Genomic DNA, 26550 nt, shown 5'->3' with positions numbered 1-26550 from the left:
CTACTATATCACCTTGTGTACATTTTATTTACCTTCTTTTACCTTTTATTTACTACTTTTACCTTTTACTTACTTATTTTATTTTCTATATTCCTTTTTTAAACCTTTTATTTACCTTCTTTTACTTTTTATTTGCTACTTGTATACACTATATTACTTTTAGTATATTTGATTTACCTTCTTTTACCTTTTATTTGCTACTTGTACCTACTATATCACTTTTTGAACATTTTATTTACCTTCTTTTACCTTTTATTTACTACTTTTACCTTTCATTTACTTCCTTTATTGTCTATATTCCTTTTTTACCTTTTATTTGCTACTTGTACCTACTATATTACTTTTTGTACATTTTATTTACCTTCATTTACCTTTTATTTGCTACTTGTACCTACTAAATCACTTTTTGTACATTTTATTTACCTTCCTATTTACTACTTTTACCTTTTATTTACTTCATTTATCTTCAATATTCCTTTTTTTTTTTTTTACTTTTTATTTGCTACTTGTATAAACTATATTACTTTTTGTATACTTTATTTACCTTATTTGACTTTTTATTTGGTACCTGTATCTTACTATATCACTTTTTGTACATTTTATTTACCTTCTTTTACCTTTTATTTACTTCATTTATCTTCTATATTCCCTTTTTTTTTTTTTTTTTTACCTTCTTTTACTTTTTATTTGCTACTTGTATATACTATATTACTTTTTGTACATTTTATTTACTACTTGTACCTACTATATGACCTTTTGTACAATTTATTTACATTTTTTTACCTTTTATTTACTTTTATCTTCTATATTCCCTTTTATTTAACTTCTGTTTACCCTGTTTGACCTTTTATTTAACGCACACACCTCAGTCTGCTCCATCAGGTTGGCTCCATAGAGACCCAGGGCAGGTGCCACCCGTGCCAGGTAGCGGCTGATGGAGTTGGCATCGTTGAACTGGATGTCGCTGGGAGGAAAGCAAGCAGGTTGGAGGACATAGAATGAAGAAAGCAAGCAGGTTGGAGGACATAGAATGAGGAAAGCAAGCAGGTTGGAGGACATAGAATGAGGAAAGCAAGCAGGTTGGAGGACATAGAATGAGGAAAGCAAGCAGGTTGGAGGACATAGAATGAGGAAAGCCAGCAGGTTGGAGGACATAGAATGAGGAAAGCCAGCAGGTTGGAGGACATAGAATGAGGAAAGCAAGCAGGTTGGAGGACATAGAATGAGGAGTTGGAGGACAGGCACAGAATGAGGACTTTCTAAATGGTGGACATGCTCACTCTGACACATGGAGGCGATTGTCTTTGCCTTCCACCACGGACAGCTGCACGCTTCCTTTCACGTGCTCGGCAGTCAGCAGAGCATCTGGGACGGACGAGAGGCGACAACGTGCTCAAACAAACATCTTCTCCACATAACTCACCTTTCAGAACCATTTAGGAGTGAAAAAAACCAGTTCCGACTTGCAAAAAGGTGCTTTTCCAGGCATGCACTTCTGCTTCAACACATGCGCTTAATTAAGCTCATATGAAATAGACTTTGACGGCCATTTATGCAACATGACCAATAAAAGAAGTGAATGAAAGGTAAAAGTAGTAAATAAAAGCTAAAAGAAGGTAAATAAAATGTACAAAAAGTGATATAGTAGGTACAAGTAGCAAATAAAAGGTAAAATAAGGTAAGTAAAATATACAATAAGTAATATAGTAGGTACAAGTAGCAAATAAAAGGTAAAAAAGGAATATAGACAATAAAAGAAGTAAATGAAAGGTAAAACAAGGTAAAAGTAGTAAATATAAGGTAAAATAAGGCAAATAAAATATACAAAAAGTAATATAGTAGGTACAAGTAGCAGCAAATAAAAGGTAAAAAAGGAATATAGACAATAAAAGAAGTAAATGAAAGGTAAAACAAGGTAAAAGTAGTAAATAAAAGGTAAAATAAGGCAAATAAAATATACAAAAAGTAATATAGTAGGTACAAGTAGCAGCAAATAAAAGGTAAAAAAGGAATATAGACAATAAAAGAAGTAAATGAAAGGTAAAACAAGGTAAAAGTAGTAATAAAAGGTAAAATAAGGCAAATAAAATATACAAAAAGTAATATAGTAGCTACAAGTAGCGGCAAATAAAAGGTAAAAAAGGAATATAGACAATAAAAGAAGTAAATGAAAGGTAAAACAAGGTAAAAGTAGTAAATAAAAGGTAAAATAAGGCAAATAAAATATACAAAAAGTAATATAGTAGGTACAAGTAGCAGCAAATAAAAGGTAAAAAAGGAATATAGACAATAAAAGAAGTAAATGAAAGGTAAAACAAGGTAAAAGTAGTAATAAAAGGTAAAATAAGGCAAATAAAATATACAAAAAGTGATATAGTAGGTACAGGTACCAAATAAAAGGTAAAATAAGGTAAATAAAATATACAAAAAGTAATATAGTAGGTACAAGTAGCAAATAAAAGGTAAACAAGGAATATAGACAATAAAAGAAGTAAATGAAAGGTAAAACAAGGTAAAAGTAGTAAATATAAGGTAAAATAAGGCAAATAAAATATACAAAAAGTAATATAGTAGGTACAAGTAGCAGCAAATAAAAGGTAAAAAAGGAATATAGACAATAAAAGAAGTAAATGAAAGGTAAAACAAGGTAAAAGTAGTAATAAAAGGTAAAATAAGGCAAATAAAATATACAAAAAGTAATATAGTAGGTACAAGAAGCAGCAAATAAAAGGTAAAAAAGGAATATAGACAATAAAAGAAGTAAATGAAAGGTAAAACAAGGTAAAAGTAGTAAATAAAAGGTAAAATAAGGCAAATAAAATATACAAAAAGTAATATAGTAGGTACAAGTAGCAGCAAATAAAAGGTAAAAAAGGAATATAGACAATAAAAGAAGTAAATGAAAGGTATTAGGTGAAATTAGATAATCTCCCACAGCACACCAGACTGTATCTCCGCAGCACAGTGGTTGAGAAACACTGCAGTAGTGTACACAATTTTGGAAATAAGAGCTAAAAGGTGCTGTCCACGCATGTGTCCAACTAAGCCTTTAGATAGTGGAATATGTCATGATGTAATTATTTATTTAATGATTAATTAATTTAGTTCATGATTTAATTAATCATTTTACAATTTAACTCATTTTATGTTTTTATTAATCATTTTAGGATTCAATTGCTCATTTATTCAATTAAATATCTCAACAATTTTAATCAATTATTTTAATAATTATTTCATTGTAATAATTTTATGATTTCTTTATTGAATCCATTACTTATTTATTCTATGATTTAATTTAAATTTAATTATTTTGAAATTGTATTAATTATTTTTTTGTCACTGCTTATATTTGTGTACAGTGGGATTATAAAACAGTTTTTTTTTTAAATGCAAAAATGTTTACTATATATGGAAAAAGTTTGGACACCCGTGATTAACAGCAATTAAAAGGGCCTGAACTAGGGATGTCCGATAATGGCTTTTTTGCCGATATCCGATATTCCCCAACTCTTAATTACCGATACCGATATCGATATATACAGTCGTGGAATTAACACATTATTATGCCTAATTTGGACAACCATGACATTGTTGATTGTGTCATGTCAAGAACGGACGTACTTTGTGGACGCTGTACGTTTTTGCTGTCGTCCAGCGTTCTGTTTCTGTTTACTTTGTAGCCAGTTCAGTTTACTTTCCTTTTTGCATAGCCATTGCCTATCCCTTTCGTTAATTTTTGGTTTAAGCATTACTAGGGATGTCCGATAATGGCTTTTTGCCGATATCCGATATTCCGATATTGTCCAACTCTTTAATTACCGATACCTATATCAACCGATACCGATATCAACCGATATATGCAGTCGTGGAATTAACACATTATTATGCCTAATTTGGACAACCAGGTATGGTGAAGATAAGGTCCTTTTTAAAAAAATTAATAAAATAAAAGAAGATAAATAAATTAAAAACATCTTCTTGAATAAAAAAGAAAGTAAAACAATATAAAAACAGTTACATAGAAACTAGTAATTAATGAAAATGAGTAAAATTAACTGTTAAAGGTTAGTACTATTAGTGGACCACAATCATGTGTGCTTACGGACTGTATCCCTTGCAGACTGTATTGATATATATTGATATATAATGTAGGAACCAGAATATTAATAACAGAAAGAAACAACCCTTTTGTGTGAATGAGTGTAAATGGGGGAGGGAGGTTTTTTTGGTTGGTGCACTAATTGTAAGTGTATCTTGTGTTTTTTATGTTGGTTTAATTTAAAAGAAAAAAAACAAAAAAACAATACCGACAATAAAAAAAAACACAATACAGATAATTTCCGATATTACATTTTAATATTATCGGACATCTCTAGTTTTTATTCATCATTTTACGATTCAATTGCTCACTTATTCAATTAAATATCTCAACAATTTAATGCATCAATTAATTATTTAAATAATTATTTCATTATAATACATTTATGATTTCTTTATCGAATTCATCACTTATTTATTTTATGATTTCATTTTAATTAAATTATTTGAAAATTGTATTAATTATTTTTTTTGTCACTGCTTATATTTGTGCGTAGTGGGATTATAAAACAGCTATTTTTATTAAATGCAAACATTTTTCCTATATGCGGAAAAAGTTTGGACACCCCTGATTAACAGAAATTAAATTAATTATAAATTAAATTAAAAATAAATATATTCATTTAATTTATAATTAAATATATATTTATTTATTTAATGCAGTGGCATTATTAATATTACAATATTGATAACAGTACTATTGTTATTTTGTATGATAATTATTATTGTTAATATTAATCTAACACCGCTTATTAAATGAGTAACAGTATATTGTTGTTGTTGTAATATCATTATGACAAATTATTATTAGTGTTAGTATTGTTTTTATTATCATGAGACTATCAATTAATAATAAAGTAATTTAATTGATTTGAAAGTCATTTGTTTAAAAATAGTTCAAAGGTTAAAAAGTAAAACAAATATTTATAAAAACTATATGTATGTAAACATATAGTAAAAAATATATATAAAATATGACTATCATTTAATAATAAACTACTTTAATTGATTTAAAAGTAATTTGTTTAAAAATAGTTTAAAAGTTAAAAAGAAAAACAAATGTTTATTTAAAAAAATACATGTAATATATAGTTGAAAAAATATTATATATAAAATATGACTATCAATGAATAATAAAGTAATTCAATTAAATTAAAAGTAATTTGTTTAAAAATAGTTCAAAGGTTAAAAAGTAAAACAAATATTTATAAAAAATATATGTATGTAAAAATATAGTAAAAAAATATTACATATAAAATATGACAATCAATTAATAATAAAATACTTCTATTGTCACTGCTTATATTTGTGTATAGTGGGATTATAAAACAGCTATTTTTTTTTAAATGCAAACATTTTTCCAATATGCGGAAAAAGTTTGGACACCCCTGATTAACAGAAATTAAAAGGGCCTGAACTAGGGATGTCCGATCGGCCGATAAATGCTTTAAAATGTAATATCGGAAATTATCGGTATCGTTTTTTTTTATTATCGGTATCGTTTTTAAAAAAAAAATGTTTTATTAAATCAACATAAAAAACACAAGATACACTTACAATTAGTGCACCAAACCCAAAAAACCTCCCTCCCCCATTCACACAAAAGGGTTGTTTCTTTCTGTTATTAATATTCTGCTTCCTACATTATATATCAATATATATCAATACAGTCTGCAAGGGATACAGTCCGTAAGCACACATGATTGTGCGTGCTGCTGCTCCACTAATAGTACTAACCTTTAACAGTTAATTTTACTCATTTTCATTAATTACCAGTTTCTATGTAACTGTTTTTATATTGTTTTACTTTCTTTTTTATTCAAGAAAAGGTTTTTCATTTATCTTATTTCCTTCACCATACCTGGTTGTCCAAATTAGGCATAATAATGTGTTAATTCCACGACTGTATATATCGGTATCGGTTGATATCGGTAATTAAGAGTTGGACAATATCGGATATCGGCAAAAAGCCATTACCGGACATCCCTAATCTCAACAATTTAATCCATCAATTAATATTTAAATAATTATTTCATTGCAATAATTTTATGATTTCTTCATTGAATTCATCACTTATTTTATGATTTAATTTTTAATTTAATTATTTTCAAATTGTATTAATTATTTTTTTGTCACTGCTTATATTTGTGTATAGTGGGCTTATAAAACAGCTATTTTTTTTAAATGCAAACATTTTTCCTATATGCGGAAAAAGTTTGGACACCCCTGATTAACAGAAATTAAAAGGGCCTGAACTAGGGATGTCCGATCGGCCGATAAATGCTTTAAAATGTAATATCGGAAATTATCGGTATGGTTTTTTTTTATTATCGTTATGTTTTTTTTTTTTTTTTTTTTAATTAAATCAACATAAAAAAATTATAAATGGTTGATTTATATAGGCTAGTAAGGTAAAGTTTTGTACCTGACAAGTTTCGGCTATCTTGCTTCTGCAGCCTTCCTCAGAGGTGTCACGTGATGTTAGTGTGACTTGCAGAAGCAAGATAGCCGAAACTTGTCAGGTACAAAACTTTACCTTACTAGCCTGTATAAATCAACCATTTATAAATACACATTAGTAGGCTAAATGAACCTCTTTAACATACAACATAAAAAACACAAGATACACTTACAATTAGTGCACCAACCCAAAAAACCTCCCTCCCCCATCCACACAAAAGGGTTGTTACTTTCTGTTATTAATATTCTGGTTCCGACATTATATATCAATATATATCAATACAGTCTGCAAGGGATACAGTCCGTAAGCACACATGATTGTGCGTGCTGCTGCTCCAGTAATAGTACTAACCTTTAACAGTTAATTTGACTCATTTTCATTCATTACTAGTTTCTATGTAACTGTTTTTATATTGTTTTACTTTCTTTTTTATTCAAGAAAAGGTTTTTAATTTATCTTATTTTATTTCCTTCACCATACCTGATTGTCCAAATTAGGCATAATAATGTGTTAATTCCACGACTGTATATATCGTATCGGTAATTAAGAGTTGGACAATATCGGAATATCGGATATCGGCAAAAAGCCATTATCGGACATCCCTAGTATTTTCATATCGCCACAAGGTGTCTACAATCAAATGGGCATAACGTTGCCGTCCCACAGGGCATTTCCTGTGGGACGGGATTCGTTCCCAGGGATTCGAATAAAGAACCAACTCTTTTTTGTCAGCATTTATATTTGTGTATAGTGGGCTTATAAAACAGCTATTTTTTTTAAATCGAATTTTTTTTCCTATATGTGGAAAAAGTTTGGACACCCCTGATGGTCTGGCCCCACGATACCTGACCGAGCTTCTGCATCATCATACCTCGTCTAGAGCCCTAAGGTCAGCTGACCAAATGCTGTTGGCGGTCCCCAGATCCAGGCTAAGGACCAGAGGGTACAGAGCCTTTTCCGTTGCCGCCCCTAAGCTCTGGAACAGCCTTCAACCTCCACATTGGGTCAGCCCAGAGCCCGGGGGTCTTCAAAACCCTTCTTAAGACCTATCTCTTCTCACTGGCCTTTGACCTGAGCTGAGTCCGCCCACTAGGCCACCATTGCTAGTCCCCCCCCCAACCCCTTCGCTTTAGTTATATTTTTCAATTTGTTGCACTTTTATTATTTTTATTTGGCAAATTTTTACTTTTTATTCGACCCCTTTTACCGTATTGTTTTTGCACTATCTTGTTCAGCTCATTCATTGTTTACGTTCTTTGTTTTTTTGCTCTATGCTTTTGTTAACCTGTAAAGCACTTTGGTTCAATTTAAAAGTTGTCGTAAACGTGCTATATAAATAAAGTTGACTTGATTAACAGGTATTAAAGGGCCTGAAGCATTTCGACGGTGTTGCATCAGCGTGCAATACTCACCTCAGACGCACAGTGTCGCTGTTTCCCACCCGTCAGAAGTGTGGAACCACGTCTAAAACCCAGTTACGTCACCTTTAACTGACTTTAATACATGCTGTGTGTGCTTTTATTACATTAAAGTACGAGTGTATGGTCACGTATTAACCGGAAGTGACGTAAACACAGCACATTGTTGTCTACCTGGGCGGACACTAACTGATGCAACACTCTCGTCAAAATTCAGTCAGTGCCATTTAAAAAAACAGGAACCCCCCCTCCAAGTACAAGTCGAACATGTATAATTATGACGTTTAAAGTGGCTGCAGTGAGTGTTTTTTGTCAATATTAAGCTCGTTTTGGGTGCCACGACGACAAGTTTGCTAGCTGCCCGTTGACACACAACAGTGCTAACAGCTAGCTAGCGAAGGACTGGCACATTTTAAATGGGATTTCAAAATGTGCAACTCACCTAATGGCGGATTGCTCGCGTTGATGATGAGGTTTAACGCCATGGTGTAAAGTACAAATCCGCGGAGGCTTTACTCAAATAGAGCAAACTGGTGAAATAAGCGTGCCGAGTCAAGGCAGGGCAGACCCAAGAGGATCTTGTGCGTCTTCTTCGTTGGTATTCACACACACAGCTCAATACTCTACCCGGTGGTAGTTGGATGAATTGCAACCAAGAGGAATGTTTTTTTTTTTTGTGTGTGTAGGAAGTTTCTAGCCGGACTCCTAACTTCAGCGCACAGCTCTCTGCTTTGTTTTGTCTCATGGAAGTGGATTCCAAATCATCTTTAACAACCTGATTTCCAGCAACTCTCGGTAACATGCACACAAAAGACATATTATTTGGACAAATAACCGTGTTTATTATGCATTTCGAGTGAACCGTTTGTTGCTTTGAAATGCAAAGTATCTGTAAAATTGTCGTTTTTCTGCTGTCTGTTTTGCTATTTTAGTGACGACCGTTCGGATGTAACGACGTGAAAATGTAATATTATTAATTTATTATGTAATATTATTATTATCGAGGTATCGTTCAATGTGCTCAAAAACTAATACAACCGAGTTTTGTTTAAAAATTAAATAAATGCATTAAACAAATAGCCACCAAAAATACTTTATATAATACAGAATAAAAAAATGTTAAATAATGCTATTATTCTGGCTTTTTTTATTTGAGTGTTTAAATATGTTAATTTTTTTCGGTTTTAATTTGTAAACGTCTTCGTGTTTTTTCTATGACAAATAAAAAAAACGTCGTATGTGCGTCAAATCCAGTTTTTATGACGTCACGCAAATTCCCTAACTGTTTTCCTGTCAATTAATTTGCATTCACGCTGGATTATTATTATTTTTGTATCTTGTATGGATTCTTGTCAACGCCCGCAGCCAGTGGAGGTTTATTTTTTAGGGTTTGATATTACGCATTCAGGTGTGTTTTATTTTGGCATATCCTTGTAATAGAAAATAGTTTTAGCTTAGTCGCTTTATAGTGTGACATTAAGTGTATTTGTCTAAGGAAGAACAGTTTACAACGGATTATTACATATTTATATTTTAAAATATTTGTCCGTGTATACATGCAGTTTACAGTATGTATGTTTAATTTGTTTATTGTATTTTACTTGGTTAAATTGAAAATATCTCCCTATATTTATCATAGACCGATTTATGATTTTTTTTGTCACTGTTTTAGTGTCTGTGTATGGTGGGATTATAATGCAGCTAATTTTTATTATTACTGTTTACATTTTTTAGATGCAAAATTAAGTCTTAATTTAAAATTACTATTATTTTTTTAAACAATTTTTTAAATTATTTGTTCCTTTGTGCCAACAAAGTGCTCATAAAATAGTAATGATAATATTGGAAATATTATTATATCATTGATGTATTAAATTATTTAAAAATAAATATATTCATTTGATTTATAATTAAAATATATGTATTTATTTAATGCAGTGGCAGTATTTCACAATTTAATTGCATATTTAATTATTTAACAATTTTATTATTTAATGAATTATTCCACGAGTTAAATACATATATCATGGTGTAATTATTTATTTAATAAATTAGTTTAGGATTTAATTATCTATGATTTAATTATTTCATGATTTTATTACGTGACAATTTTCTTACCCAATTATTTACTAAAATAATTTTACAATTTAATCATCCAATTAGTTTATTCAATTATTTAATGAATTATTCCTTGATTTAATGAAATATGTCATGACATAATTATTTATTTAATGATTAATTTAGTTCATGATTTAATTAATCATTTTACGTTTTAACAAATGTTATGTTTTTATTAATCATTATACGATTCAATTGCTCACTTATTCAATTAAATATCTCAACAATGTAATCCATCAATTCATTATTTAAATAATTATTTCATTATAATAATTTTATGATTTCTTTATTTAATTCATTACTTATTAATTTTACGATTTAATTTTAATTTAATTATTTTCAAATGTTATTAATTATTTTTTTGTCACTGTTTATATTTGTGTTTAGTGGGATTATAAAACAGCTCATTTTTTAAATGCAAAATTAAGTCTTATTTAAAATTCCTATTATTTATTTTTTTTAACATTTTTTTTAAATTATTTGTTCTTTCGTGCCAACAAGGTGCCCATAAAAAGTAATGATAATAAGACAATATTATTATTATCATTATTATATCATTGATGTATTTAATTATTTAAAAATAAATATATTCATTTAATTTATAATTAAAAATTTTTTTTTTAATTTAATGCAGTGGCATTATTAATATTACAATATTGATTACAGTACTATTGTTATTTGTTATGATAATTATTATTGTTAATATTAATCTAACACCGCTTATTAAATGAGTAACAGTATATTGTTGTTGTTGTAATATCATTATGACAAATTATTATTAGTGTTAGTATTGTTTTTATAATCATGAGACTATCAATTAATAATAAAGTAATTTAATTGATTTGAAAGTCATTTGTTTAAAAATAGTTCTACGGTTAAAAAGTAAAACAAATATTTATAAAAAATATATGTATGTAAAAATATAGTAAAAAATATTATATATAAAATATGACTATCAATTAATAATAAACTACTTTAATTGATTTGAAAGTAATTTGTTTAAAAATAGTTTAAAAGTTAAAAAGTAAAACAAATATTTATAAAAAAAATATATGTAATATATAGTTGAAAAAATATTATATATAAAATATGACTATCAATTAATAATAAACTAATTTAATTGATTTGAAAGGCATTTGTTTAAAAATAGTTCAAAGGTTAAAAAGTAAAACAAATATTTATAAAAAAAATATATGTATGTAAAAATATAGTAAAAAACATGTATAAAATATGACCATCAATTAATATAAACTACTTTAATTGATTTAAAAGTAATTTGTTCAAAAATAGTTTAAAGGTTAAAAAGTAAAACAAATATTTATCATAAAAAAATATATGTAATATATAGTTGAAAAAATATATATAAAATATGACTATCAATTAATAATAAACTAATTTAATTGATTTAAAAGTAATTTGTTTAAAAATAGTTCAAAGGTTAAAAAGTAAAACAAATATTTATAAAAAAATATATGTATGTAAAAATATAGTAAAAAATATTATATATAAAATATGACTATCAATTAATAATAAACATTCACATCGACGTCCCTTGTGTGGGCTCTGTGCCGAGGATGTCGTTGTGGCTTGTACAGCCCTTTGAGAGTTTTGGGATTTAGGGCTATATAAATAAACATTAATTGATTGAACTACTTTAATTGATTTAAAAGTAATTTGTTTAAAAATAGTTTAAAGGTTAAAAAGTAAAACAAATATTTATCCCCAAAAAATATATGTAATATATAGTTGAAAAAATATTATATATAAAATATGACTATCAATTAATAATAAACTAATTTAATCGATTTAAAAGTCATTTGTTTGAAAATAGTTCAAAGGTTAAAAAGTAAAACAAATATTTATAAAAAATATATGTATGTAAAAATATAGTAAAAAATATTATATATAAAATATGACTATCAATTAATAATAAACTACTTTAATTAATTTTAAAGTAATTTGTTTAAAAATAGTTTATAGTTAAAAAAGTAAAACAAATATTTATCCCCAAAAAATATATGTAATATATAGTTGAAAAAATATTATATATAAAATATGACTATCAATTAATAATAAACTAATTTAATCGATTTAAAAGTCATTTGTTTGAAAATAGTTCAAAGGTTAAAAAGTAAAACAAATATTTATAAAAAAATATATGTATGTAAAAATATAGTAAAAAATATTATACATAAAATATGACTATCAATTAATAATGAACTACTCTAATTGATTTTAAAGTAATTTGTTTAAAAATAGTTTAAAGGTTAAAAAGTAAAACAAATATTTATCATAAAAAAATATATGTAATATATAGTTGAAAAAATATTATATATAAAATATGACTATCAATTAATAATAAACTAATTGATTACAAAGTAATTTGCTTAAAAATAGTTCAAAGGTTAAAAAGTAAAACAAATATTTATAAAAAATATATGTATGTAAAAATACAGTAAAAAATATTATATATAAAATATGACTATCAATTAATAATAAACTACTATAATTGATTTTAAAGTAATTTGTTTAAAAATAGTTTATAGTTGAAAAAGTAAAACAAATATTTATCCCCAAAAAATATATGTAATATATAGTTGAAAAAATATTATATATAAAATATGACTATCAATTAATAATAAACTAATTTAATCGATTTAAAAGTAATTTGTTTGAAAATAGTTCAAAGGTTAAAAAGTAAAACAAATATTTATAAAAAATATATGTATGTAAAAATATAGTAAAAAATATTATACATAAAATATGACTATCAATTAATAATGAACTACTCTAATTGATTTTAAAGTAATTTGTTTAAAAATAGTTTAAAGGTTAAAAAGTAAAACAAATATTTATTAAAAAAAATGTAATGTAATATATAGTTGAAAAAATATTATATATAAAATATGACTATCAATAAATAATAAACTAATTTAATTGATTTAAAAGTCATTTTTTTAAAAATAGTTCAAAGGTTAAAAAGTAAAACAAATATTTATAAAAAATATATGTATGTAAAAATATAGTAAAAAATATTATATATAAAATATGACTATCAATTAATAATAAACATTCACATCGACGTCCCTTGTGTGGGCTCTGTGCCGAGGATGTCGTTGTGGCTTGTGCAGCCCTTTGAGACTTTTGGGATTTAGGGCTATATAAATAAACATTGAACTACTTTAATTGATTTAAAAGTAATTTGTTTAAAAATAGTTTAAAGGTTAAAAAGTAAAACAAATATGTATCCCCAAAAAATATATGTAATATATAGTTGAAAAAATATTATATATAAAATATGACTATCAATTAATAATAAACTAATTTAATCGATTTAAAAGTCATTTGTTTGAAAATAGTTCAAAGGTTAAAAAGTAAAACAAATATTTATAAAAAATATATGTATGTAAAAATATAGTAAAAAATATTATATATAAAATATGACTATCAATTAATAATAAACTACTTTAATTGATTTTAAAGTAATTTGTTTAAAAATAGTTTAAAGGTTAAAAAGTAAAACAAATATTTATCAAAAAATATATGTGTAATATATAGTTGAAAAAATATTATATATAAAATATGACTATCAATTAATAATAAACTAATTTAAAAGTAATTTGTTTAAAAATACTTATAAGGTTAAAAAGTAAAACAAATATTTATAAAAAATACAAAAATATTAATATATATATTAATAAATATGTTTTATTTGTTTAAGTTAAAAATAAAAAGTTGTAGATGTAGGCTGCTGCCAAGGAGAAGAAGATGACACATGTTATAAACTTGTTCATTATGTCTGTCATGTGACTTCCATTCCTATTGCTGAACTTCAAACGATTAGTTTTGTGCAGGCATGTCTCAGGACAGCCAACACGGCAGATGGGCCGTCTCCAGCAGTGACGAAGACAACGACGAGCTTCCTCTATCGGGTACAACACCCAGACCCCCTCAAGCGGCTCCGTCCAGCCACAGCCCTCCCTCCGCCTCCAAAACCGAGTCTGTCGCGGCCCCGGCGGCGCCCGTGAAACCAGAACCGAGTCTCAGTCCGGAACCTTCCCTCGTCATGGGCTCTCAGGCCAGACAGCAGGCTGCTCGGAACCAATCGGAGTCGTCTGCCGCCGGGAAGAGGAAGATGGCGGCGTCGGACGGCTCGGGCTGGGCGCTGTCTGACAGCGATGAAGATAATGACGACGACGATGATGATGATGAGGCGAAGAGTGTGAAGAAGCCCCCCAGCTCCAAACGCAAGAAAGCCATGGTGGAGACGGAGCGCCCGCCCAGCCCCCACGGCCGCGTCTATTACATCGATGAGCCCGAGGACTTCTTCGAAGCCAGCGTTCCTCGTCTGGACGACACCTACAGGTTCTACCTGAACAAGGTGACGGGCCTGGACAGGAAGTACAACAGCGGAGCGCTGCACATCAGAGGTGCGATACTGCTTCTATCTTACACTGCGACAATATCACTTCCACGCTGGCACCAGAGCCACGTGACGTCTGTGCATTTCACACAGAACACACCTCCTTTAAATGATTATGTATCTGAAAATGATCACTTAAATGCGTCATTAATGAATTTGAAATATAAATCAAATACCTCAAAATGTAATTAAATCTGCCAATAATTAATTTACTGCAAAATACTTATGATTGTTTATTTAATTATTTACGATTTGATACATTTTACAATATGAATAAATATTTCAAGATTTAATTAAATTAAATCACGATTTGAATACACATTTAATTCTTTAATGAATTATTCCATTAGTTAAATAAATATATCATGGTGTAATTATTTATTTAATAAATTATTTTAGGATTGAATAATCTATGATTTAATATTTCATGACTTTTATTAGTATTATTACTAATATTATTTATTATATAAAATTTGATGGATGTAATTATTTATTAAATTTTACAATTTAGTCGTCCAGTTATTCAATTATTTAATGAATTATTCCATGATTTAATGAAATATGTCATGACATAATTATTTATTTTTATAAATTATTTTAGGATTTAATAATCTATGATTTAACTATTTCATTATTTTATTATTATTATTATTATTATTATTATTATTATTTAGTATGTATAATTTGATTACCCAATGTATTAAATACATTTTACAATTGAGTCATCTAAATAGTTATTCAATTATTTAATGAATTATTCCAGGAGTTAAAGAAATACATCATGGTGCTTTTATTGAATAATCTATGATTTAATATTTCATGACTTTTATTAGTATTATTACTAATATTATTTATTATATAAAATTTGATTACTAGGCTCCAGCACCCCCTGCAACCCAGAAAGGGACAAGCGGCAGAAAATGGATGGATGGAATTATTTATTAAATTTTACAATTTAGTCATCCAGTTATTCAATTATTTAATGAATTATTCCATGATTTAATGAAATATGTCATGACATAATTATTTATTTAATACATTATTTTAGGATTTAATAATCTATGATTTAACTATTTCATTATTTTATTATTATTATTATTATTATTTAGTATATATAATTTGATTACTCAATGTATTAAATACATTTTACAATTGAGTCATCTAAATAGTTATTCAATTATTTAATGAATTATTCCAGGAGTTAAATAAATACATCATGGTGTTATTATTGAATAATCTATGATTTGATTAATTATATCATGTTTTTATTACGTCTTTCACAATTTGATTACTCAAATATTTTTTAATTAAATACATTTTACAATTTAGTCATCCAATTATTTATTCAATTATTTAATGAATTATTCCATGAATTAAATAAATATATCGTGGTGTAATTATTTATTTAATAAATTATTTTAGGATTGAATAATCTATGATTTAATATTTCATGACTTTTATTAGTATTATTACTAATATTATTTATTACATAAAATTTGATTACTAGGCTCCAGCACCCCCCGCCACCCCGAAAGGGACAAGCGGCAGAAAATAGATGGATGGAATTATTTATTAAATTTTACAATTTAGTCGTCCAGTTATTCAATTATTTAATGAATTATTCCATGATTTAATGAAATATGTCATGACATAATTATTTATTTAATAAATTATTTTAGGATTTAATAATCTATGATTTAACTATTTCATTATTTTATTATTATTATTATTATTATTATTATTATTATTTAGTATATATAATTTGATTACTCAATGTATTAAATACATTTTACAATTGAGTCATCTAAATAGTTATTCAATTATTTAATGAATTATTCCAGGAGTTAAATAAATACATCATGGTGTTATTATTGAATAATCTATGATTTGATTAATTATATCATGATTTTATTACGTCTTTCACAATTTGATTACTCAAATATTTTTTAAATAAATACATTTTACAATTTAGTCATCCAATTATTTATTCAATTATTTAATGAATTATTCCATGGATTAAATAAATATATCGTGGTGTAATTATTTATTTAATAAATTATTTTAGGATTGAATAATCTATGATTTAATATTTCATGACTTTTATTAGTATTATTACTAATATTATTTATCATATAAAATTTGATTACTAGGCTCCAGGCCCCCCCCCCCTCCCCTCCGCGACCCCGAAAGGGACAAGCGGCAGAAAATGGATGGATGGAATTATTTATTAAATTTTACAATTTAGTCATCCAGTTATTCAATTATTTAATGAATTATTCCATGATTTAATGAAATATGTCATGACATAATTATTTATTTAATAAATTATTTTAGGATTTAACTATGATTTAACTATTTCATTATTTTATTATTATTATTATTATTATTATTTAGTATATATAATTTGATTACTCAATGTATTAAATACATTTTACAATTGAGTCATCTAAATAGTCATTCAATTATTTAATGAATTATTCCAGGAGTTAAATAAATACATCATGGTGTTATTATTGAATAATCTATGATTTGATTAATTATATCATGATTTTATTACGTCTTTCACAATTTGATTACTCAATTATTTTTTTAATAAATACATTTTACAATTTAGTCATCCAATTATTTATTCAATTATTTAATGAATTATTCCATGAATTAACTAAATATATCGTGGTGTAATTATTTATTTAATAAATTATTTTAGGGTTGAATAATCTATGATTTAATATTTCATGACTTTTATTAGTATTACTACTAATATTATTTACTGTATAAAATTTGATTACTAGGCTCCAGCACCCCCCGCGACCCTGAAAGGGACAAGCGGCAGAAAATGGATGGATGGAATTATTTATTAAATTTTACAATTTAGTCGTCCAGTTATTCAATTATTTAATGAATTATTCCATGATTTAATGAAATATGTCATGACATAATTATTTATTTAATAAAGTATTTTAGGATTTAATAATCTATGATTTAACTATTTCATTATTTTATTATTATTATTTTTATTATTATTATTATTATTTAGTATATATAATTTGATTACTCAATGTAAATACATTTTACAATTGAGTCATCTAAATAGTTATTCAATTATTTAATGAATTATTCCAGGAGTTAAATAAATACATCATGGTGTTATTATTGAATAATCTATAATTTGATTAATTATATCATGATTTTATTACGTCTTTCACAATTTGATTACTCAAAAAAAATTTAAATAAATACATTTTACAATTTAGTCATCCAATTATTTATTCAATTATTTAATGAATTATTCCATGAATTAAATAAATATATCATGGTGTAATTATTTATTTAATAAATTATTTTAGGATTGAATAATCTATGATTTAATATTTCATGACTTTTATTAGTATTATTACTAATATTATTTATTATATAAAATTTGATTACTAGGCTCCAGCACCCCCCACGACCCCAAAAGGGACAAGCGGCAGAAAATGGATGGAATTATTAAATTTTACAATTTAGTCGTCCAGTTATTCAATTATTTAATGAATTATTCCATGATTTAATGAAATATGTCATGACATAATTATTTATTAAATTATTTTAGGATTTAATAATCTATGATTTAACTATTTCATTATTTTATTATTATTATTATTATTTTTTAGTATATATAATTTGATTACTCAATGTAAATACATTTTACAATTTAGTCATCTAAATAGTTATTCAATTATTTAATGAATTATTCCAGGAGTTAAATAAATACATCATGGTGTTATTATTGAATAATCTATGATTTGATTAATTATATCATGATTTTATTACGTCTTTCACAATTTGATTACTCAAATATTTTTTAAATAAATAAATTTTACAATTTAGTCATCCAATTATTTATTCAATTATTTAATGAATTATTCCATGAATTAAATAAATATATCATGGTGTAATTATTTATTTAATAAATTATTTTAGGATTGAATAATCTATGATTTAATATTTCATGACTTTTATTAGTATTATTACTAATATTATTTATTATATAACATTTGATTACAGCACCCCCTGCGACCCCGAAAGGGACAAGCGGCAGAAAATAGATGGATGGAATTATTTATTAAATTTTACAATTTAGTCATCCAGTTATTCAATTATTTAATGAATTATTCCATGATTTAATGAAATATGTCATGACATAATTATTTATTTAATAAATTATTTTAGGATTTAATAATCTATGATTTAACTATTTCATTATTTTATTATTATTATTATTATTATTATTATTATTATTATTATTATTATTATTATTATTATTATTATTATTTAGTATATATAATTTGATTACTCAATGTATTAAATACGTTTTACAATTGAGTCATCTAAATAGTTATTCAATTATTTAATGAATTATTCCAGGAGTTAAATAAATACATCATGGTGTTATTGTATAATAATCTATGATTTGATTAATTATATCATGATTTTATTCACAATTTGATTACTCAAATATTTTTTAAATAAATACATTTTACAATTTAGTCATCCAATTATTTATTCAATTATTTAATGAATTATTCCATGAATTACATAAATATATCATGGTGTAATTATTTATTTAATAAATTATTTTAGCATTTAATAATCTATGATTTAATTAATTATTTCAAGATTTCATTAAGTCTTTCCCAATTAGACTGCTCAATTATTTATTAAAATAATTTGACAGTTTAGTCATCCAATTAGTTATACAATTTAATGAATTATTTGTTGATTTAATGAAATATGTCATGACATAATTATTTATTCAATTATTAATTTGTTTACGTTTGAATCATTTTACGATTTAACTATTTTATGTTTTTCTTAATAATTTTATGATTCAATTACTCAATTATTCAGTTGAATATCTCAACGATTTAATCCATCAATTCATTATTTAAATAAATATTTCATAATAATAATTTTATGATTTCTTTATTGAATTCATTACTTATTTATTTTATGATTTAATTTAATTCAATTATTTTATGATTTGATTAATTATTTTACAAGTCGATTACTCAATTAGTCAATGAAATACCTCAACAATTTAGTCCATAAATTATTTATTTAATCATTTAACTAATTATTTCATGATTTAATAAAATATTTAATGAAGAATTATTAATACCATTTATTCATTTCCTTACTTATGTATTTATTCTATGATTTAATTAATTATTTTACGATACAATTATTCAATTGAATATCTCAAGGATTTAGTCCATCAGTAATTGTTTAATTATTTAATTAATCTCTCTATGATTAATGGAATATTTAATGATTTAATTAATCATATTATAATTCATAACTTATTTATTTAATTTATGATTGAATTTCATGATTTATTTAATATTTCGCAATGTAATTCAATATTGAACTATTGCCTCAAGCTGTGTGTCAGCACTTGATGAATAATTTGATGTGTCAAACTCGGCTGTGTTTATCCAAATATACTTTCTTTTTCTTTCTTCAGACATCCTCTCTCCATTGTTTGGCACCTTGAAGGAATCTGCTCAGGTAATCTTCTCATTTTCTACAATTCCTGCCGTGTGGGACAGCAACCCCTTTTGAAAAGTGAAACTAATTATCCCACTGTTAATATGGATGGATTGTAACTCCTTTAAAGGTCCACCACATTAACAAGGCCAGAGATCCTTTCTATGACAGGAGCACTCTGTTGTTTTATAAGGCTTTTTGCTAAAAAGACCAGTCAAAGATCCTCTATATAACTGGATCGCTCTGCTGTTTTATAAGGCTTTTTGCTAAAAAAGACCAAAGATCCTCTATATAACTGGATCGCGCTGCTGTTTTATAAGGCTTTTTGCTAAAAAGACCAGTCAAAGATCCTCTATATAACTGGATCGCTCTGCTGTTTTATAAGGCTCCTCTACATCAGTGGTCACCAACCTTTTTGTAGCTGCGGACCGGTCAACGCTTGAAAATTTGTCCCACGGAACGGTGGGGTATTTAATTAAATTTTATTTATTTTTTTATTTTTTAAATTTTTTTACATAAATAAATACAATCATGTGTGCTTACGGACTGTATCCCTGCAGACTGTATTGATCTATATTGATATATAATGTATATATTGTGTTTTTTACAACTGGACCGCTCTGCAGTTTTATAAGACTTTTTTCGCTTAAAAAAAACACTTGTCAAAGATTCTCTATATGACAGGAGTGCTTTGCTGTTTTATAAGACTTTTTGCTAAAAAGACCAGTCAAAGGTGGGGGGGTATATACAATTTTTTTTTTATTTTTTATTATTTATTTTTTTTTACATAAATAAATACTTAATTTTTTTTTTTACATAAATAAATACAATCATGTGTGCTTACGGACTGTATCCCTGCAGACTGTATTGATCTATATTGATATATAATGTATATATTGTGTTTTTTATGTTGATTTCATTAAAAAAATAAAAAAATAAATATTTTTTTTTTTTTTTTTTTTTTTTAAATTTCTTGTGCGGCCCGGTACCGGTCCGCGGCCCGGTTGTTGGGGACCGCTGCTCTACATAACTGGATCGCGCTGCTGTTTTATAAGGCTTTTTGCTAAAAAGACCAGTCAAAGATCCTCTATATAACTGGATCGCTCTGCTGTTTTATAAGGCTCCTCTACATCAGTGGTCCCCAACCTTTTTGTAGCTGCGGACCGGTCAACGCTTGAAAATTTGTCCCACGGACCGGTGGGGGGGGTATTTACATTTTTTTTTTTTTTTTTTTTACATGAAGAAATACAATCATGTGTGCTTACGGACTGTATCCCTGCAGACTGTATTGATCTATATTGATATATAATGTATATATTGTGTTTTTTATGTTGATTTCATTAAAAAAAAAAAAAAAAAATTTTTTTTTTTTTTTTTTTTTTTTAATTTCTTGTGCGGCCCGGTACCGGTCCGCGGCCCGGTGGTTGGGGACCACTGCTCTACATAACTGGATCGCGCTGTTGTTTTATAAGACTTTTTTCGCTTAAAAAAAACCCCACTTGTCAAAGATCCTCTATACAACTGGACCGCTCTGCTGTTTTATAAGACTTTTTTCGCTTAAAAAAAACACTTGTCAAAGATCCTCTATATGACAGGAGCGCTTTGCTGTTTTATAAGGCTTTTTGCTGAAAAAAACAAAACAAAAAAAACACTAGTCAGAGATCATCTATATATAAGAGGCGCACTCTGCTGTTTTACAAGACTTGAGTATAAACTCCTACTATAGTACCACACTTACTACTACTACTACTACTACTACTATTACTACTACTACTACTACTACTACTACTACTACTATTACTACAGTACTATCACTACCACTATTACTATAGCACTATCACTACTGCCATGACCATAGTACTTTCACCACTACTACTATAATATTACTACTTTTACTGCTACTATAGTACTACTACTACTAAATAAACTTTGATTGATTGATTGATAGTATAATATCACCACTACTACTCCCACTACTACTACTATAATACTATTACGACTACTAATACTACTACCTACTACAGTAGTACTAGCATTACTACTACCACCACTACTACAGTACCATTACTAGTACTCATACTATCACTTAATACAATACTACCACTACTACTACTACTGCTATAGTACTACCAATACTACTACTATAATACTACCACTACGACAGCTACTACTATAGTACTACCACTTCTACTGCTACTGTAGTACTACCACTACAACTACTATTACCACTTCTACTACTACTACTACTACCACTACTACTATTACTACAATACCTTTACTACCACCACTAATATTCCTACCACAGTACTACTACTACCACTAGTAATAATATAATAGTACTACTACTACTGCTACTACTACTACTACTATAGTACTGCCACTACTACTACTATAATAATTCCACAACTACTATAGTACTATCACTACTACTTCCACTAATGTACTACCACTACTACTACTACCATAGTACTACTACTACTACTACTACCACAGTACTATTACTACTACTACTTATACTACTAACATTACTACTATAGTATTACTGCTACTATAATAATTCCACAACTACTATAGTACTATCACTACTACTTCCACTATTGTACTACTACTACTACCATAGTACTACTATTACCATAGTACTACTACTACTACTACTTATAGTACTAACATTACTACTATAGTATTACTACTACTACGATAGTACTACCACTACTACTTCTACTACTAACATTACTACTATAGTACTACTGCTATAGTACTGCCACTACTACTACCTTAATAATTCCACAACTATTATAGTACTATCACTACTACTTCCACTATTGTACTACCACTACTACTACTACCATAGTAATACTACTACTACTACTACTACTACCATAGTACTACTACTACTACTACTACTAACATTACTACTATAGTATTACTACTACTACTACTACTACTTCTACTACTAACATTACTACTATAGTACTACTAGTACTATTATAGTACTACTACTACTACTAACATTACTACTATAGTACTGCCACTACTACTACTACTATAATAATTCCACAACTACTATAGTACTATCACTACTACTTCCACTATAGTACTACCACTACTACTACTACTACCATACTACTACTACTACTAACATTACTACTATAGTATTACTACTACTACTACCATAGTACTACTACTACTTCTATAGAACTACTACTAGTACTATTATAGTACTACTACTAACATTACTACTATAGTACTACCACTACCATTGCTACTACTCTTACAGTACTACTACTACTACTACTACTACTACTATAGTACTGCCACTACTACTACTACTACTATAATAATTCCACAACTACTATAGTACTATCACTACTACTTCCACTATAGTACTACCACTACTACTACTACCATAGTACTACTACTACTTCTAACATTACTACTATAGTATTACTACTACTACTACCATAGTACTACTACTACTACTACCATAGTACTACTACTACTACTAACATTACTACTATAGTACTACCACTACCATTTCTACTATTATACTATAGTACTATCACTCCTACTTCCACTATAGTACTACCACTACTACTACTACTACCACCATACTACTACTTTTAACATTACTACTATAGTAGTACTACTACTACTACTACCATAGTACTACTACTACTACTACCATAGTACTACTACTACTACTACTAACATTACTACTATAGTATTACTACTACTACCACCACCATAGTACTACTACTACTACTTCTACTACTAACATTACTACTATAGTACTACTACTACTACCATAGTACTACTACTACTACCATAGTACTACTACAACTACTAACATTACTACTATATTATTACTACTACTACTACTACTACTACTACTACTACTACTAACATTACTACTATAGTATTACTACTACTACTACCATAGTACCACTACTACTACTACTACCATAGTACTACTACTACTACTACTAACATTACTACTATAGTATTACTACTACTACCATAGTACTACTACTACTACTACTACTACTACTAACATTACTACTATAGTATTACTACTACTACCATAGTACTAGTACTACTACTACCATAGTACTACTACTTCTAACATTGCTACTATAGTATTACTATTACTACTACCACCATAGTACTACTACCATAGTACTGCTACTACTACTAACATTACTACTACAGTATTACTACTACTACTACCACCATAGTACTACTACTACTACTTCTACTACTAACATTACTACTATAGTACTACTACTACTACCATAGTACTACTACTACTACCATAGTACTACTACTACTACTACTACTAACATTACTACTATATTATTACTACTACTACTGCCACCACCACCATACTACTACTACTACTACTAACATTACTACTATAGTATTACTACTACTACTACCATAGTACTACTACTACTACTACCATAGTACTACTACTACTACTACTACTACTTACATTACTACTATAGTATCACTACTACTACTACCACCACCACCATAGTACTACTACTACTACCATAGTACTACTACTACTAACATTACTACTATAGTATTACTACTACTACCACCACCATAGTACTACTACTACTACTTCTACTACTAACATTACTACTATAGTACTACTACTACTACCATAGTACTACTACTACTACCATAGTACTACTACTACTAACATTACTACTATATTATTACTACTACTACTACCACCACCATACTACTACTACTACTACTACTAACATTACTACTATAGTATTACTACTACTAATACCATAGTACTACTACTATTACTACTACCATAGTACTACTACTACTACTACTACTAACATTACTACTATAGTATTACTACTGCTACTACCACCACCATAGTACTACTACTACTACCATAGTACTACTACTACTACTAACATTACTACTATAGTATTACTACTACTACTACTACCACCATAGTACTACTACTACTACTACTACTACTTCTACTACTAACATTACTACTATAGTACTACTACTACTACTACCATAGTACTACTACTACTACCATAGTACTACTACTACTACTACTAACATTACTACTATAGTATTACTACTACTACTACTACTACTACTACTACTACTACTAACATTACTACTATAGTATTACTACTACTACTACCATAGTACTACTACTACTACTACCATAGTACTACTACTACTAACATTACTACTATAGTATTATTACTACTGTTACCACCATAGTTCTACTACTACTACTTCTACTACTAACATTACTACTATAGTATTATTACTACTACTACCACCATAGTTCTACTACTACTACTTCTACTACTAACATTACTACTATAGTATTACTACTACTACTACTACCATAGTACTACTACTACCATAGTACTACTACTACTAACATTACTACTATAGTATTATTACTACTACTACTACCACCATAGTTCTACTACTACTACTTCTACTACTAACATTACTACTATAGTATTACTACTACTACTACTACCATAGTACTACTACTGCTACTAACATTACTACTATAGCATTACTACTACTACCATAGTACTAATACTACTACTACCATAGTACTACTAATACTACTAACATTACTACTATAGTATTACTACTACTACCATAGTACTACTACTACTACTACTAACATTACTACTATAGTACTACTACTACTAACATTACTACTATAGTCCTACCACTGCCATTGCTACTACTCCTACAGTACTACTACTACTATAGTACTAGCACGACCATTCTAGTACTACTAGCATTGCAAGTAGCAGTAATACTAGCACTGTGTTGACTTTCAGTTTAATTACTGCTTCGACGTGGGCTGGATGGTGGATCAATATCCTGCAGACTTCAGGCAAGTTGCCCTTCCCAAGATGGCGGCCGCACTAAGGAAGCGTCTGACAATGTTTTTCTGGCTCTTAGGGATCGTCCCGTCCTCCTGGTGCACGGGGACAAGCGGGAGGCCAAGGCCCGGCTGGTGCAGCAGGCCAAGCCCTTCTCCCACGTGCGCCTGTGCCAGGTACTACAATAGTACTACAGTAGTACTACTACGGTACCTGGAACCTTCTCCGTTCTAGTCCCGCTCAATCTTCTTCTTTTGAAAAACGTGGACAGGCCAAGCTGGACATCGCCTTCGGAACTCACCACACGTAAGCTAGTCGGTCTCGGGGCCTCGCCGCCCTGCGGGTGTTGAAGTGGGTGGTCGTCGTTGCAGGAAGATGATGCTGCTGTGGTACCACGAGGGCCTCCGAGTCGTCATCCTGACCTCCAACCTCATCCGGGCGGACTGGTACCAGAAAACACAAGGGTGGGTTCCAGCAGAAAACACAAGGGTGGGTTCCAGCAGAAAACACAAGGGTGGGTTCCAGCAGAAAACACAAGGGTGGGTTCCAGCAGAAAACACAAGGGTGGGTTCCACCAGAAAACACAAGGGTGGGTTCCACCAG

The 26550-nt window shown here is 28.0% G+C and overlaps 2 protein-coding genes across 7 annotated transcripts in view; one reads left to right on the top strand and one right to left on the bottom strand.

Moving 5' to 3' along the window:
- Positions 1–8598, bottom strand: part of eprs1 (glutamyl-prolyl-tRNA synthetase 1) — a 72816-nt gene extending 64218 nt beyond the window's left edge. For 3 of the 5 annotated variants that reach the window (XM_062020674.1, XM_062020692.1, XM_062020707.1), the window contains exons 1-2: positions 1208–1305; positions 865–1015 (exon numbers count right to left, since the gene is read on the bottom strand). In XM_062020674.1, coding sequence (XP_061876658.1) covers positions 865–1015; positions 1208–1290 — 234 coding nt within the window. In that variant the 5' untranslated portion in view covers positions 1291–1305. Of the gene's footprint in view, positions 1–864; positions 1016–1207; positions 1366–8419 lie in introns of those variants that run through there. The other 2 variants (XM_062020682.1, XM_062020699.1) reach the window with 1 other exon arrangement.
- The window catches only part of tdp1 (tyrosyl-DNA phosphodiesterase 1), a 44002-nt gene continuing 25802 nt past the window's right edge, over positions 8351–26550 (top strand). The window contains exons 1-8 of one of the 2 annotated variants that reach the window (XM_062020729.1): positions 8351–8575; positions 8664–8772; positions 13950–14525; positions 20025–20068; positions 25903–25958; positions 26027–26123; positions 26219–26253; positions 26319–26411. In XM_062020729.1, the coding sequence (XP_061876713.1) occupies positions 13952–14525; positions 20025–20068; positions 25903–25958; positions 26027–26123; positions 26219–26253; positions 26319–26411 (899 nt within the window). In that variant the 5' untranslated portion in view covers positions 8351–8575; positions 8664–8772; positions 13950–13951. Of the gene's footprint in view, positions 8576–8663; positions 8773–13939; positions 14526–20024; positions 20069–25902; positions 25959–26026; positions 26124–26218; positions 26254–26318; positions 26412–26550 lie in introns of both variants that reach the window. The other variant, XM_062020720.1, reaches the window with a different exon arrangement.

Source organism: Entelurus aequoreus, linkage group LG02 (genome assembly GCF_033978785.1).
Source record: "Entelurus aequoreus isolate RoL-2023_Sb linkage group LG02, RoL_Eaeq_v1.1, whole genome shotgun sequence".
In the NCBI taxonomy this organism is placed as follows: domain Eukaryota; kingdom Metazoa; phylum Chordata; class Actinopteri; order Syngnathiformes; family Syngnathidae; genus Entelurus; species Entelurus aequoreus.
The sequence above is the reverse complement of the archived record's forward strand: the minus strand, read 5'-3'. Positions and strand labels throughout refer to the sequence as shown.